Source organism: Pinus tabuliformis, chromosome 5_2, assembly GCF_031772625.1.
Source record: "Pinus tabuliformis cultivar Carrire ecotype Pingquan chromosome 5_2, CPIR1, whole genome shotgun sequence".
NCBI classification, from domain to species: Eukaryota; Viridiplantae; Streptophyta; class Pinopsida; order Pinales; family Pinaceae; genus Pinus; species Pinus tabuliformis.
In genome coordinates, this window is record NC_142306.1 from 69010213 (window position 1) to 69026728 (window position 16516).

Consider the following 16516-nt stretch of genomic DNA (forward strand, 5'->3'; position numbering starts at 1 on the left):
GATAACTTACAAATATGGGTTTTGAATCTAGCATACCCCTTTGGCATCAGCATTATCCTCTTTGTATTTTTTTCTGAACTCCTCCCTGTCATGACAGATTTTGCAAGCAAGCAAACATGGCTTTTATTTAAAGAGTCCAAAATAATACAACTCATTAAGAGATCTAGGTATTCATGCTTCTATGTATGCGCACACACATAATGCCTTCACGTTGCAGGAACATAATGCCCAAAAGAGGAATGCTAAGTTCAGAATCAAGGACCTCAACACTGCAACTACGTGTAAACTTCATTATATATTTTGACAGTTGGTAAAGCCTTCAAGATATCTTACATAAAAACAAAGAAAACTGTCTGTGGCTTTTTGGGTTGATTTGGATCCTTTGGCTTCTTGGCACATTTTGGAGCCTTTTGAATCTCCACCCCTTCTGTTCTCTGATGCTTTCTACTTCTGCTGCAAAAGAACAGAAGTACCAAAGTTTTTAACAACACTGAACTCAAAATGTCTATTGACCCATATCATGATGGTACCCATTTTAGGTCGAAGGGGAGCTAAAATAAATAAGGGGGATAGTCAAAGATAGTAGAATATACAATTGTGGATGCCCCCTCACAGCAGAATCAATTGTACGGTGACACTCTGCAAACATTAATAAAAAAACATCAGTGCTCATATTGAACATTAGCATAAACTGTTACCAGCCAGAGGAAAAAACTAAAGGCCCATCAACACCAATTGACAATTTCCAGTAGTTATCAGCATGAATAAAATCATTAAAAATCAACACGGCATGAATAATACACCAGTCTAACCAAATTAGCTCCCTAACATTCAGAAAACTATTGCTATGAAAGCATGAAATGCTACCCTCCAAAAGAGGAACCTAAAACCCATTAGCCGGATAAAGAAACCCTAGTATATAGCTAACAAATAAGCCCTAATTCTATTATCCCGTAACACACGCCACCCACCTGTCTTTGATCTTGTCGTAACCATCGCAGCTCTGCTCCATCACATAATTCTTGGCATTTTCTGGATTGCTGCACCTTCGCAACATCTCATTCTTTGCACTATTACTCCAGACTATAACAGATCTGTCAAACCCTTGCTCGGCTAAGACACGCGCGGTAAGATTATATTTACGATGTGTATACTGCAATTTAAAACTCCTAAACTATGAAGCCAAACTCCTAACTCTGCCATAGTACTTGTTCAGCCAGGGTTTCTTCACACTCCACGTACCCATTACCTACAGAACATACAATGATTGCCATGAAGTGAAACAATTGTATCTTGAAATCAACGCTAATATATGAATTCTAACGGCAAAGAGAGGACAAGGCTTGTTACCTGATTGACAACGACATCACAATTTCCAATGGCGGTGATGTGGGTGATTCCAAGCCGCAGAGCATGTTGGAGGCCAGCAATTAAGGCTTTGTAATGAGCAGAATTGCTGCATATTCTAAAGCGATCATTGACATACGCGCTGAACCTCTCCAAAGTAGCTCCATCAAGGTCGCTATAGATAAGGAAGCCAATGCTGCCATGACCAGGGTTTGGTCTGCATGATCCAGCAAAGTGAAGGGCACCATGGAACTCAGATGGAGGATAACTTTTGTGTCCATTGATCGTCTCGTCTGTGAAGTAGAGTGCCCTTGCTGACCGCCATTGCCATGAGCGAGATTTTACGCTGAACGGCCAGGATGAAAATTTATGAACCGTCTCAGTTTCATGAACCGTTTCAGTTTTGGATCAACGATCAGATTTTGTTCAATCGTCTAACACCACAAATCCACGGTGAACAATACGACACGGCGACGGCTAAGGCAATTCATTTCAAAGGGAAACGCCTTACGACGTAACTACCGAAGTTCGTCAAGAGTTTCTCACAGCTTGTTGCACCCCTGACAGATTTGACGAGGAAGGGGGCATTCAGTTGGTCGGATATAGCGCAGCAAGCCTTTGACAGGCTCAAGGAGGTTATGAGTCACTGCCCAGTGCTTGTATTGCCGGATTTTTCGCAGCCATTTGTTTTGGAGTGTGATGCGTCGGGAGAGGGGATCAGCGCAGTGTTGATGCAAGGAGGTCACCCTATAGCCTTTGAGAGCCGGAAGCTCCTTCCGCATGAGAGGTTGTATTCTATATACGACAAGGAGATGCTGGCCATTATGCATGCATTGGCCAAATTCCGGCAGTATTTAGTGGGTAACAGGTTCAGGGTGAGGACTGATCACAACAGCCTCAGGTTCTTTTTGGAGCAGAAACAGCTACAAGAGAGGCAGCAGAAGTGGATCAGTAAGATCCAAGCGTATGACTTTGACATTGAGTATGTCAAGGGTAAGAACAACGTGGTAGCAGATGCCCTTTCACGTAGACCAGCCACGTTGTCTCTTATGAGCTTGGACACAGACTAGAGGGCTCGACTCTTAGTAGAGTACTCCAAGGACAGATTTGCATTTGAGGTTTTGGATGGGCAGGTGACAGATGAAAGTACAGGGTAATCGATGAGATCATCTACTATAGGGACCGGATCTTCTTGACTAAGGGATCTCAACTCAAGAAGTATATACTTCAGGCATCACATGATTCACCATTGGCCGGCCATCAGAGGTTTACCAAAACCTACAGGGCCATTAGAGAGAGGTTCTCATGGAAGGGCCTCAAGGAGGACGTACTCCAGCATATCCGGGAGTGCGATATTTGCCAGAGGAACAAGGGGGAGATGAGCCATCCCGCAGGATTATTGCAGCCTCTTCCCATTCCGGAGGGGAAATGGGAGAGTATTTCTATGGACTTCATCACAGGGTTGCCCATGGTGCAGGGCAAGGATTGTATCTTTGTCATAATTGATCAACTGACAAAGTACGCACACTTTTTCGCCATATGCGCACACTACACAGCAGCGCAGGTGGCTGAGCTGTTCTTCGGAGAGGTTTTCAGGCTACATGGTCTTCCTAAGACCATCATCACTGACAGGGATAGCCGTTTCATGGGCGGTTTTTGGCAGGAGCTTTTCCGGTTGGTGGGGACGGAGTTGACACCGAGTACCAATTATCACCCACAGACGGACGGGCAGACAGAGATAGTTAACAAGTGGCTGGAGGGCTACTTGCATAACTATGTCAGTGGGCAGCAGCGAGCATGGCTGAAGTGGCTGCATCTGGGGGAGTACTGCTACAACACTACACATCACATGTCCATTGGTATGTCACCATTCTATGCTTTGTATGGATATCATCCTTTATCTTTTGCTGACGTGATGTTTGGTGCTAGCAAGGCTCCGAGAGCCAAGATTTGGATCCAAGAGAGTCAGGATATCCTCTGAGCTCTCAAGGATAATATGGCTATAGCGCAGAACCAGCAGAAGCTGTATGCTGACAGGGGTCGGGTGGAGAGACAGTTTGAGGTAGGGGACTTGGTCTACCTACGATTACAGCCATATCGACAGTCGTCACTGAAGCAAAAGGAAGCTGATAAGCTCAAGCCCCGCTTTTATGGGCCATACAGGGTGATACGCAGGATTGGACAGATTGCGTATGAATTGGAGCTGCCCCAAGGCAGCAAGATTCATAACGTTTTTCATGTATCATGCCTGAAGAAGGCATTGGGGCAGCAGGTGACAGTGACATATGAGCTACCACCCACGAATGATGAGGGGCATTTGGTGTTGCAGCCAGAGGCTATTATTGATATCAGGTAGAGGCAGCTACGGAGCAAGACGGTCCGGGATTTCTTGGTGAGGTGAAAGAATTTACCGGATGAGGATGCCACTTGGGAGAGTGAGAAAATTTTGCAGCATCCATCACTTCAGTTGCTTGAGGATAAGCAACATTTTGCCGGGGGAGACTGTAATATTCCTAATTAGCCATGGCTAATTGGAATATTCGATTTTGCTCAATTTTGCCTTCTATAGTTATTTATAAATAAAAAGGTGAGGAAAGGGGGACATAACTCACTTTATGAATAAAGTCGCTCCCTAGTAGCACAACGTTGTAACTTAAAAGGGGAGCCAAGGGGGCCCAAGGACCATGTAGAGAAGGGGCCCAGGTAGACACTTGGAGGGACTATGCAGATGGAGAAGAAACACGTGGCAAGAGAGAGGCTACGTTGGAGGAGGTGGGCCTTAGGGTTTTGAGAGAGGCCAATGCTATAAAGGAGAGAGGAGCCTCCTCATTTGATCATTCGATTATGTTGCATTTGAGCTAGTCACTTCGACTTAGAGCACACTGGCTGTTTAACCTGTCTGCAGCACTGTTTAGTGCATTGAGTGTCTCCATTCGGAGATCTCGCCCTTAGCCCTGGGGGACTTCGAGTGCCTGCTCGAGCAAGGTAATTTCATCAGTATTTTGCAGGAGGAGCGATTTCTGGAGTTGAGGAGGAGCCGAGTATTTTGATGACTGCGCAGTCTTGAGAGGGGAGGACGCAGTTCTTTTGGTAGGAGCTCCGAATTGGGTTTTTGTGGAGGATTTGAGCTGGGAGATTGAGCAAGGGATCAGCCCTTGCATATTGGAGGATTTTGGCAGAGTTTCAGGTAGAGTTTTGGAGGATTCTCTTCAGGAGCAGCGCAGAGCCTTGAGGGATAGCATAGATCCTCAAGGGGGTGAATTTCGGGGGTCAACTATTTTAGAAAATCTTTCTGGGCTTTTCTGGGTTTATTAAGCAGAGGCTGATTCCAGAGTTTCAGCATTTTCTGAGGAGGGGAACAGCACCAAATCCTCATTTGATTCCAGCAGCACAGCAGTTCTCCAGCAGTTTGGACGCAGTTCAGAAAGAGGCCATTTCCTTACCATTTTGAGTGTATTTCTTCACTTACATTGTGCAAGCCGAGGTGCTATCTTTCTGATCACCTCTTGTACTCTTTCCATTACTCAGTGTAATAAAATGGCGTAACATTTCTCTCTACATTTCTCAAGTTTCTGCTAATATTCCATGTATACATTATTGTATGTTGCATTACTGTTATTTCTCTAGTTGGAGTTTGCTTGTGTTTGAGGGATATCTCTGATAAGGGATATTACAGAGTGTCCGAATGGCAGGGACACATCACTTGATGATGATAACAATCATTCCTGGGACATCTTCAATGATCAGAGGAATGACAGTGCAGGTCATCAAGGAAACAGCCGACTCTTCAGAGAAAGCAAGGAACCCCAGGTATGAAGAATCCAATGTTGTTTCTAATAAGATAAAGAAGTGTTATCTTGTATTGGCCCTCTCCTTCAGATTCTTTGGGAATCTAGCTTATTGATTGTAGTGCTTCAAGGCACTCCATCGGATAGAAGGGTGTTCTCTCTCTAATTTGGTAGAGATGGAAACATTCGTGGGATCATACTTGGAGTCGATGCCACCTATCCTGGAAAGGGTGTTACCCCTCAATTGAATGAGGGTAATTTGATTCATTTACACAATCTCTTTTATGTACCTGATCGCAAGAAGAACTTGGTGTCAATTTCGGCAATGGAAGTCGAAGGTTTCAGGGTGGCATTCATCGATGGAAAGGTACGTGTTTGAAAATAGAATTTTCAAAGATGCTTTTACTCGTGGGTTCAGGGTTGGCAATTTGTATCAAATTGCAAAAAGTCCATTAGGGACCATGTCAGTTGACACATAGCACTGAAGGTCTGTGAGTCAGATGATAACAGAGATGCCTGAATTCAAAAGGAGCATGAAGGTACATGTCTGAGATGTACCAAAGGAAAATCTTACAAGGGGACCATTCCCCTCATATAGCAGGTCCACAGGTTTGGAACAACCCGAGGAGGTTTGAGATTCATGATCGAGAATCTCATGTGTGTAGGTGGAAGAAAGCCCTCTATGGCTTGAAGCAAATCACCCTGGGTTTGTTACGAGAGGATTGATAGCTGTCAAATGATGCTGAGATTCACTAAGAGTGAAGCCGATCCAAACCATTGTTTGAAGGTTGTGGATGATAGACCTCTCATACCCGCACCTTCTAAGAACGACCTATTTCTAACAGGCGTAGACCCTCTCACTTGCAGAAGTAAGAGGGAGTTGGATTCAGGATATGGAATGGTAAACTACAAGCCCGTGACTACCTCGAGGATCTTAACTTTCAGAAGTTATATGATGGTGATGCCAGACCAGATTTGGGAAATGCCTCTGAGTTTCATAAACTCATTTGCATTGATGTTCTTGGTGAACTTTCGTCCGGATATATGTTTTGCAGCTAGCATTGTGAGCTCAGATGTGGTTGAGCCTCACTGAATTGATGCCAAGAATCTTCTGAGATATCTTCGGGGCACAATCTCTCATGAATTGAAATACACTACCGGAAATATGAAGCTGCATGATTATTTGAATGTTGGCTGGGCTGGCAGTATGGAGGATCATTAGAGCACTTCTCAGTGCTAGTTCTTTTGGGTTTTGCTTCGATATCATGGATGAGCAAGAAACAGAAGTCGGTTGCTAGAAGCACCACCGAGACCGAATACATAGGCACGAGTATGATCTCGTATGAAGCTACCTGGTTGTGGAAGCTCTTCAGTGAGTTGTGTGTACACATGATGAATACCACCGTGATCCTCTGTGACAACCGGGGGGGATTCGATTGTTCCCGTATTCGATGATTGCTCTAGCAGATAGTCATCAGATACTACCTTATCTGGGATATGGTAAGTCAATGAGCGAGGAGGCTCCATCGCATTGAGACTGATGTACAAGTCGTAGACATTTTGTCAAAGCCCCAGGGAAAGATCAAATCTGTGACTTTCCTGAACGACTTGGAGTCGTTGAGAGACCTTCGTATAAGGGTCCTGCATGTTGCATGCATTGAGCTCTGGGAGCTCTGGGGGGCTGGGGTACTTACTGGAGCAACACACGACTATAGGGTGACTCACCCTCCCCCTAATGGTATGTTGTGTACAGGGTGAATAGCTCAGTCTTCCCCTATGATACCCCAAGGCGACTTTGGGACAGGATAATTCGTTCTCCTGTGAGCCAAGATGATTAGTTCTCCTATAGGACAAGATGATTAGTTCTCCTGTCAAGGCATCCTACCCATGCAGTCTGGGACTCATGGGAAGTACCTCATCTGATCAATGAGTAGGGCAATGGGGTTAGGAAAGATTAGTAGTACTATCAATGGACGCATCGTTGTATCTACCGTACTCCCTATGCTAGGATGAGCTCCATTGATCTGGGATCAATGAAACTGATCTGGGATCAGTATGAGTGGTTTGAGACACTCTCTTGTGATATTGATTTGGGATCAATGGAACTGACTTTGGGTCAATAAGAGTGGTATGACACACTCTCCTCATATGAAACTGACTTCAGGTTAGTAGAGAATGGTGTGAGACATTCTCGATCAATTCTTCTTTTTCATGGTTCAGCAGAGCAGAGCAGTGCAAGGCAATGATAGCAGAGATAGTACAATCGGACATATGGATCAGCGGATGGAGTTCTCCCTAGTTGAGAGGGAGTGTTAAAATTGGCAACTAGGGCCAAATTCCATGTGGGTCATCTTATTAATGGCAGCTGATATTTTTCTTGGATCCTTCTCATCGAGAGGTGTAGGATAGATCTAAAGATCATCCGATTCTGATAAGTATTCATGGAGATATGAATTTATTAGTGTTATGGGACAATTCATCAAGGTCGGCCAGCAACCAAATAAACCCCACTTGTGCTCAACGTTTTAGTATAAATAGGAGAGGTTTTCAAGTCATTTAAGACTCATCTCTTGTGATGTCACTCACCACTTGTTTGGGTTTTTGGTGGAAGGGGAGGTCTAGAGGAGATGCCTTCTACGCAGCCCTAAAGGATAAGTCTTGAATGTGCCCTAGCCACAGTCAAGAAGGGCAGTGAAGTGTAAGCCCTTAACGCAGCCAAGGAAAGGCTTTCTAGTCTAAGGGAGCTTCAACGCAAATCTAAGGAATCCTAGAGGGAGCCCTAGCCGCAGTAAAAGAGGCCTTCACACAGCTGAAGGTAAAGCCCTCATATGCTGTTCCAAATGCCCTAGCCGCAGGTCATGAAGGGACCCTAATTCGTTGTCTCAAGAGACCCTCAAACGCAGCAAGAAGAGAACCTTGATCTGGTGCCTATGGAGCTCCTAATCCACAATCCTTAAAGGTTCTAATACGCTGTCATAATGGAGACTCTAGGAGAAGAGTCCTATACGCTAGAAGTGCAGTGAGGAGATCTGGCCGCAGGCAAAAGGGAGATGAATTACGCTGTCATAATGAAGCCCTCAAACAGTTAGGAAGAAATCTAAACGTAGGGCTAAAGGGAGATGCCCTAACTGTTGTTTCATAGCACAGTTGCAAGCCCTAAACGTTGTCAAGAAGAGGTGACCTTAATATGCAATGAAGGGTGACAAAGAAGCCCTTGTTCACTGTAATAAGGTGTCTTAAATACGCTATCATTAAAGGCCTCAATCCGCAATTGAGGATGACTATTCTAGGAAGCCCTTACTTGTTGTTTCACAGCTAGAGGATGATCTGCAGCTTTAGGAGGATGGTCATAGGCAATACTAACAGTTGGTTGTTATCCAGAAAAAAGCCTTACACAGTCACCTAGCTGCAGTTGCTGAAGGTGACAGCAAGGCCATGTTTGGGTATGATATGCTGGGCAAAAGTATCCAATAAGGAAGAACTATGAGGTTGTTGCTTGAAGGCTAATTGGATCACTGTATGAAGGGACAAGGTTACAATCAACTGCTGGGCTAGGCCGCAGGCCATAGCCAACAGTTGGAGGCCTCCTTAAGTGCTGCGTTCAAACCCTATAAGGAAGGGTATCGTTGGAGTAAATATGTGCAGGCAAGCTGCAGCCAATAGATGGACTGTGGGGTTGAGTTAGAATGTTGTAGCTCACAGTGTTTGTGCTCTATTCAGTGTCCAGGTCTGCTATGAAATGCTTCAGTCCTTTTAGCTTACACAAGTTGCCAGATGTGCAAACTTGACATGATTAGTGAAGCAGCAAAGGAGGAAGAGCATTATAGAAGGAAGCTTCAGCATTCTGGGCAATTGGTTGAGCTGCTCTAAGCCTATCATCTGCTGCATTGTGTTATCTTCATGGTGAAGATCTCTGATGTCTGATCTCTTATCTTGTCAAGTCAAAGTGTTGACTTCTGATGTATATGTACTATCTCTCTTTGTTGAACTATTGAAGAACATATAAGAATAATTGATCAAGGGTTTCCCCACATTGGGGTTTGTCCCTGGCTAGCGCCACATCTTGTGTCCTCTTGTCTTGGCTTGTCTTCTGCGATTTATGTTTATGTTCTATCTGCAGTTTACTTTAATGGTGATGTGATTTCCAATCTCGAAAAGATATTGAGCTAACTGTGAAAATTGAAATAAATTGCTCTAAGCATAGAACATACCTAAAATTAACACTGACAAATCATATGGGAAAGCATGGTTTGTTCTCAGCGATATTGACTTTCAAGATATGGTGTTTTATCCTGGTATAGGTATAGATCTACTCAACGTTGGAGTCATATATACTTTGTTGTAACAGCATCGGGTTAAAAATCCATGTAATAAAATTAATAAAGGAAAAAATAAGACCAAGGTCATGGGACACGTATTCCAAGCCGAATGTTGGGCAAAAAAATAGTGACGGGGATCACTTGTGATTAATTAATGGCTATGGAAATTGGCAAAGGAAATGGCAAAGGCTTTGGAAAGGCAAAGAGGCATTAATTGGAATTTATTTATGAAAATAATGGAAATTAGGAGAAAAGGAAAGTGAAAGGTCACAAGTTGCATGTGAGGAGGAAATTGAAGGAAAAATAGAAAAATTGAAGAAAATAGAAGCCTCAATGATAAAAAGGCTTATGAGTATCAGTTCATAGCTTTGTGTTAGTCTTAGCTTGGAGCTCTCTCTCTCTATTCTCTCTCTCATACTTTTGCACACTTAGAGTTTTCTTGGATAACTCTTGGAGCATCGTGGCATACTTTGAATTTGGAGCAAGAAAGCAAAGGAAGAGCAGGAAAGTGTAAGGGAACATCAGGATCAGCTGCTACAGCAGGTTTTGCTTGCAGATACAGAGTTGCATGTATGATTTCCTTGCTAGTTTTAACATGCGTGGCATATGCATGTGGTTATTTGGTTATGATTTTCCATTGGAATGGAGGATTGCCTGGATTGACAATGGTTTTGCCTAGCCTTTCCATTTCCTGGATAGCCATGGTGTTGTGGGTTTCACCTTTTGTTTTCTTATTGGTGCTCATGTTCCTTATGGTTGTGGGTTAAGTTATTAGTTCCTGGAGCCTTGGTTGGACAAACACTCTAGAAGCCCTGTAGCAGCTTGGGTTGAGTTACTAGCCCTGGAGACTTTGGTTGGACAAATGCTCTTGATCCCTTGTTGGGTTGAGTTACTAGTCCTAGAAGCCTTGGTTGGAAAAACACACTGAAGCCCGACAGAAGTTGTGGGTTGAGTTACTAGTCCAGGAATTCAGGTTGGAATAAACACTCTAAAGACCTAGACAGCTTGGATAGAGACCGATCTCGTGATGGTTAGTGATGTTTGACCGTAAGATGGACTCGTTGGTTGAGGGTTGAGGTGGTTTGGCCTCTAAAATCCCTGGTTTGGTTTTCTTGGTTTATTCCATGAGAACCCACATTCATGCATGGAATATTGCACGGGGGTGATTAGCTGGAAGAGAGATTTTGGTTCAACCCAATTTATGGTCAGGTGGTATGTGGAAGTTCCTGACTTGGTTGGATTTGCACATGTTAATAATAGCTCTTTTCCTCGTGTTCTTTGTACATGTACTTTTTATTATGTAGCTATGATGGTTGTTCTATTACCATTGTTTATCTGGTTATATACTGATTACAAGCATGGTTAATGACAAATTTGAGTTATGGCTCTCATCATGTTTTGGTTAGTAGATGAAATTTTAATCAATGTATGACCTAATAGATGATACTGAAGTTATTATGAGAAGGCATTAGACCTTATTAACGATTCTCAAGTAAGTATGACACCCCTAGGGTCATATATGTATTTATGACTTATACATTACATGTTCATGACGTGTTTGATGAAATGTCTATCATAGATAGCCTGGTTAGGTCAAGTTCTTATCTAAGTTTTGTGTGAAAGGCTTTGTCCTAGTGTCATTCATTGTTCTGGAAAGTTTTATGAAGTTTTGGGCAGTGGTCTGGAGACTAGCCTGAAAAAGTGGCTTAAATCTCGCAGTCGTTGGCACAGAACTGGGTGAAAAAGTTTGTAGTCGCATGGAGGCCTTGTTGTGGGAGTAACTAGAGGGTTACATTCGCATGGAGGGCTTGTCATGGGAGTGATTGGGGGTTTAGTTCAATTAAAAAGCAAGTTAACTCAGGGGTTAGGCACCTGAAGTGGTTGGTTAGCCCCTGGGGATCCTGTAGCTCTTGAGGAAGGTCAGTTTGGTTTTGGTTTGTCAATTCCACTTCCTTAACTGTACTTGGGAAGTTGAATCATATCATAGTAACTCTTCATCACATGTTTAACCCGGTAGGCCGGTTAGCTTGGGTAAATGTGGTAGGATGGGCTTACAGAGTGGTATCAGAGCATGATTCAACCCTTGGACTGGATGGGCAGAATGTGTTGTCATGCATACATGTCGGTTGCATATGTGTTCATTATGCTTGTAGTCTATGTATTTGTTGTGTATGCATGCCATTGGTCATTATTGTAGTTGTGTTGTCATATAGAAGTTGATGATGTTGTTTTTGAGATGTGATGTCATGAATACATGTTGGTTGTATATATATTGTTTATGCATGCATGTTGTCTATATCATTGTCATGCATGCATTGTACCTAGTCGGTATTATAGTTGTGACATCATGCATGGTAACTGGGATAATGATTGAGATGATGTTGATTTATTGATGTGATTTATATATATATATATATAACGTGCTAATCTGGTTGATCTTGCAAACAAGATATCTTCCCATGTACTATACTGAAGTATGTTGATTATGTTTATATTTTAGTTTAGCTGACATGATATACTTGCGGGAAGAAGATCAAAGATGATTAGGAAAATGGTAGACTACAGTTCACGAGATTGTCCCTATAGATCAGATGAGTAGCATGGTGATGGGTACTCTCTTGGCATAGCAAACACTTTGATAAGTTTGAAGGAAGAAATAAGAAGTTGTAAAGAAGATAATGACCGAATCATTCAGTCACAAGAGAGACTTTTTAGGGCGCAAGAGAAACAAGCAAAGGTTAATGTAGTCATCCTTCAGATCCTATCAGACTTGCAGAGACAGGGACCACTTAGGATCAATCATGGATAGGAGGACAGGCCTAATGGAGCTTATGGTAGCAGGTCTCATGGTGGGCACAGGTCGAATAGAGATGGCACAATCAGAGATGGAAGATTCCTAGTTACCCTGATAGACAAGGCAGTAGACATGGGCTTAATTCTAGTTCTGGTTCAGACAGGTACCATGGTCATCATCGCTATCATCCTTACAGGAGGAGTGATAGGGGATATTTACCGAATGAGTTCAAGAAAGCAAAGCCACCTATATTTGATGGAGAAATGAAGGAGTCACAAGATGTAGAAGTGTGGTTGCTTGGGATAAATAAGTTCTTAAGATTACATGATTACACAGAGAACATGAAGGCCAGAATAGCTACGTTCAGTCTTAAAGTTAAAGCAAACATTTGGTGGGAACATGTAAAGAACGTTAGGGGCATTTGCGATGAGGAGTTGAATTGGAGTGAGTTCGAGATACTTTCAGGAAGAAGTATCTATCGGAGAAATACTATGATGACAAGGAAAAATAATTCCATGAACTAAAGATGGGATCCATGACCAATGAGTACACTAGCAGATTATTGGAGTTATTGAGATATGTGCTTTATCTTAAGGACGGGAAAGCAAAGCTTCATATATTCATTAGTGGGTTGTTGGTAACATTCAAAGATAGAATCGAGTTTGATGAGCCTAGATTGTTGGAGGAGGCCATTAGAAAGTTGAAGCATCGTTATGAGCAATCAAAGCGCAGATTTGAGACTAAGAAGGATTGGAAAGGTAATGAGAAGAATAAAGGAAAATGGGATAAGAAGTGAACAAGGCCTCAGGAAACGAGTAACAAAGAGAATGTAGCACTGCCTAAGAAGTTCAATGCATCTAACAGAGGATAGGGATTTTTGTCTGAGGAGCAAAACAAGGGTGATGGTGGGAAGCCCTTGTAGTGTTTGACTCTTGGAGGGAAGCATCGCAGATTATCCACAACATCAGGGTGGTAAACCGCAATTTACAGTGCTCAAGAGGCACAAACAGTAGGGGATGTCTCACAGAGTATTCCACGGATCTATGCAGCATTGGATAATAGGCAAGCTGATCACTAAGCATCCATTATCGAGATGGACGGCAAGCTTTGTGATCAAGTTGTTTCTATTTTGATTGAACCTCAATATGATTATAGTTATGTAAATCCTGACTTGGTGGATAAGTGTGGTTTTAATAAAGAAGTACATGGAAAATCTTGGTTGGTGCAATTGGCTACAGATACAAAGAAAAGAGGTCATCATTGGGTAAGATCTTATGCATTTGAGTTGAATGGTATGCCTACATCAGCGCACCTAAATGTGCTTTCGTTGGGATCATACAGTATTTAATTGGGTATGGACTAGTTGTATCTTCACAAGACCAAGGTGGATTATTATTAAAAAGCCATTGATTGCTTGGATGACAATGGAAAACAGACAATCCTACAGGGTAAGAAAAAGGAAACATCAGTCAAAATGGTTACAGCTATGCAGACAAAGCGTAGTCGTAGAAAAGGATGTGTATTATTTGAAGTACATATTTTTAGTGAAAAAGGTAAGGAAGTTGAAGATGCAGATGTCTTGAAGAATTATCTGGTTTTGCAACAGTTCCAAGATGTATTTCCAACGGAGATTTCAAAATTGTTGCCTCACAGGGAAGTGTTAATTTTTGGTATGTTCTATGCTTAAGAGCAATTTACTTCAAATTTCTTATTAGCCCAATATCAATTTCAATATTAGCAATCACATCAGCGTGATAGTAAAATGCAGATAGAACATAAACATAAATAGTAGAAGACAAGCCAAGACAAGAGGACAAAAGATGTGGCAGCAGCCAGGGACAAACCCCAATGTGGGGAAACCCTTGATCAATTCTTCTATAATCTTCAATAATTCAACAGAGAGAGAGATAGTACAAATATACAATTCTGTAATTTTATTACAACAACAGCAAAACCCTAACCAGCAAAGTCAAAGCTGGTCAAACAAGTCAGAATTGACCTCCAATCAGCTTGGTCAATATCCCAGTCAACTCGGCCTCCAACAACAAGAAGAGGCAGCCCAAAAACAGTCCGAAAACTCAGTCAAACAAAGGTCAACAGAAGTCAACCTGCAGCCAACAATTAGGGCAGTCAACGCTAGTCAAACCTGAGGTTAGATTGCCTCGATTTGTGTGCCAAAATCTACAGCCTGCCTAGGAGAAACAGCCACACCAAATCCGCAGTCCAAGAAAAGTCCACGTTGGTCAACGCTGGTCAAAGTGTCTTTCTGCAACCCTGGTCAAACTCGGTCAACGCAGCCCTAGCCAGAGATTACTTCATCCTTCCACACGTGTGAGAGAGATGTTGCTCATAGATGTGTACCCAATCAAATAAGCAGAGAGAAGAATGTGTGATGAGATGAGATGATTGAATAATGCCACAAGGTGTCTTCTATTTATATGAATCGTTGAGGATGTGTGCCACACATTTTGTTGTTGGCCGACTTTGACAAATTGTTAGGTAAATACAAATAAATTCATATCTCCATAAATCAGTGGAAAAAGTCCCGAAAAATCGGGATTTATTCCTAAAAATGCGATTTTTTCAGCGAAACGAATAAATCAGCCGATTTTTTCATAAACGAAAAAATCGCGATTTTTTCGAAATACTCCCGATTAAATCGCGAGTCGATCGAAAAAATCGGCATGAAAATTTTTTCGCTGATAAAATGCCGCAAATGGTTATTAACTCGGTTTAGTTTTTGCGATTTGGTTTGTGCGGTTTTCATTGCGTTTGGAGAACCGAGAGAACGAGGGTTTGCATCGTGCAAGCGTGGAGAGGAGCCGGATTGAATCATTGATAGCGTTGCTGCATTTGCCAAGGTTGACCGTTGAAGTTTGAACAATCTGCCGTTGGATAACTGTTCCAACTTCCAACTTCCAGTTCAACATTGCCGGTAGCGTAGATCCAATGTTAAATAATAAATCTTTCCTATTTAATATTTAATATTTATTGCTTTTGATTTCTCAATTTTGTGGGTTTGGAACTTTGAAAATTTTCGTTGGAAACTTACGTATTTCTGAAAGAGCCTGTGGTCTCACAGTTCACCATAAAATTTACCTCATACATTTCCTTGCATGATCAACCCACCAATCTGTCGTCTTCTGCTCACGGTGCACCTGTGCAAATACCCTAAGGTTACCAAGTCTACCACAAAGATTTATGTCTCCACTTGTAGGGTCTCGGCTCTCTCTTTTGCGTAAGTATAGACCACTAAACCAAGTCTCAGGAGCAGATCTTTTAGGCTGATTCTATGAGCTGGAAACAACCCTAACTAGGGCATCAATGCTCTGTCCAAATAATTTGGACAGCCCACCATCTCTGCAAGACTTTTCTCACTGCTTTGGCTATCCATCAACTTTACCAGCCATGTCACAAGTTACAACTTTAATTACTAATTAGTTGATGCTCGTCATGAGTAACATGTTACTCTTAGTCTTAATTTGTTGACATCAGATTCATAATTAACTTATTAAGTATCAAATGATTAGCTAATAGCCTAATTCACAATTTCACACCATACATAAGTAGTCAATTACAAAAATTTACTTTCTAATTTTCTACAGACCTAGGTTGGCTCATAATAGTAGTGTTTATCTGTTTAATTAGACAGAACTGATCATGGCAGTTAAATAACCAGTTTTGAACCCACAACTAATTGAAAAAGTACTAGAAGCCTGAAATGGAAGTATTTAAAAAAAAAGTTAAAACACAGTTGGAGTATTGTCAATGGGTTCATAGTTCAGTGGTGAAGATAGTGGCATGTCAAAGTTAATAACCTCAAAAAAAAATTAAAAATTGCAAAAAGTTTAAAAAACATTACACTTAAAAGTTAAAACCCTTGAAAGAAAATTCAATTAGGAGCAGAGAGTAGCCTTAGAAGGCTTGTGGCTTCGTAGAGAGACTAGGAAAGGTCTGCAGCCCTCAAAAATTCCCAAAAAAAATTGATAACTTAGGCCACAAAGGAGGAGGAGGGCTTGCCCTTTAAAAAATTAATTTGTTTCTCTTCTTATGAGGCCATATCCACCTGTAAAAACTTGTTTAAGAGATCTACGCCCTACCCTTCAAATCTGCAAGCAAACAGTGAAGTAAAATCCCAAATATATATTCACAAAATAAATAAAAAATATATACACAAGGGCTGAAAATTGAAATCACAGTGACAGTACCACTTTCATGCATTCTTTCCATTCAAAGAAAATGTGAAAACAGTGAAGTAAAATCCCAAA

General features: G+C 41.9%; 1 protein-coding gene across 1 annotated transcript in view; it reads right to left on the reverse strand.

The window, feature by feature from the left end:
- LOC149157580 (uncharacterized) overlaps positions 1-16516 on the reverse strand; it is a 53270-nt gene that overhangs the window by 2314 nt on the left and 34440 nt on the right. Inside the window, exons 2-4 of the mRNA XM_089435877.1 lie at positions 594-639; positions 334-453; positions 37-85 (exon numbers count right to left, since the gene is read on the reverse strand). Of these exons, the coding sequence (XP_089292003.1) occupies positions 37-85; positions 334-453; positions 594-639 (215 nt within the window). The remainder of the gene's footprint in view (positions 1-36; positions 86-333; positions 454-593; positions 640-16516) is intronic.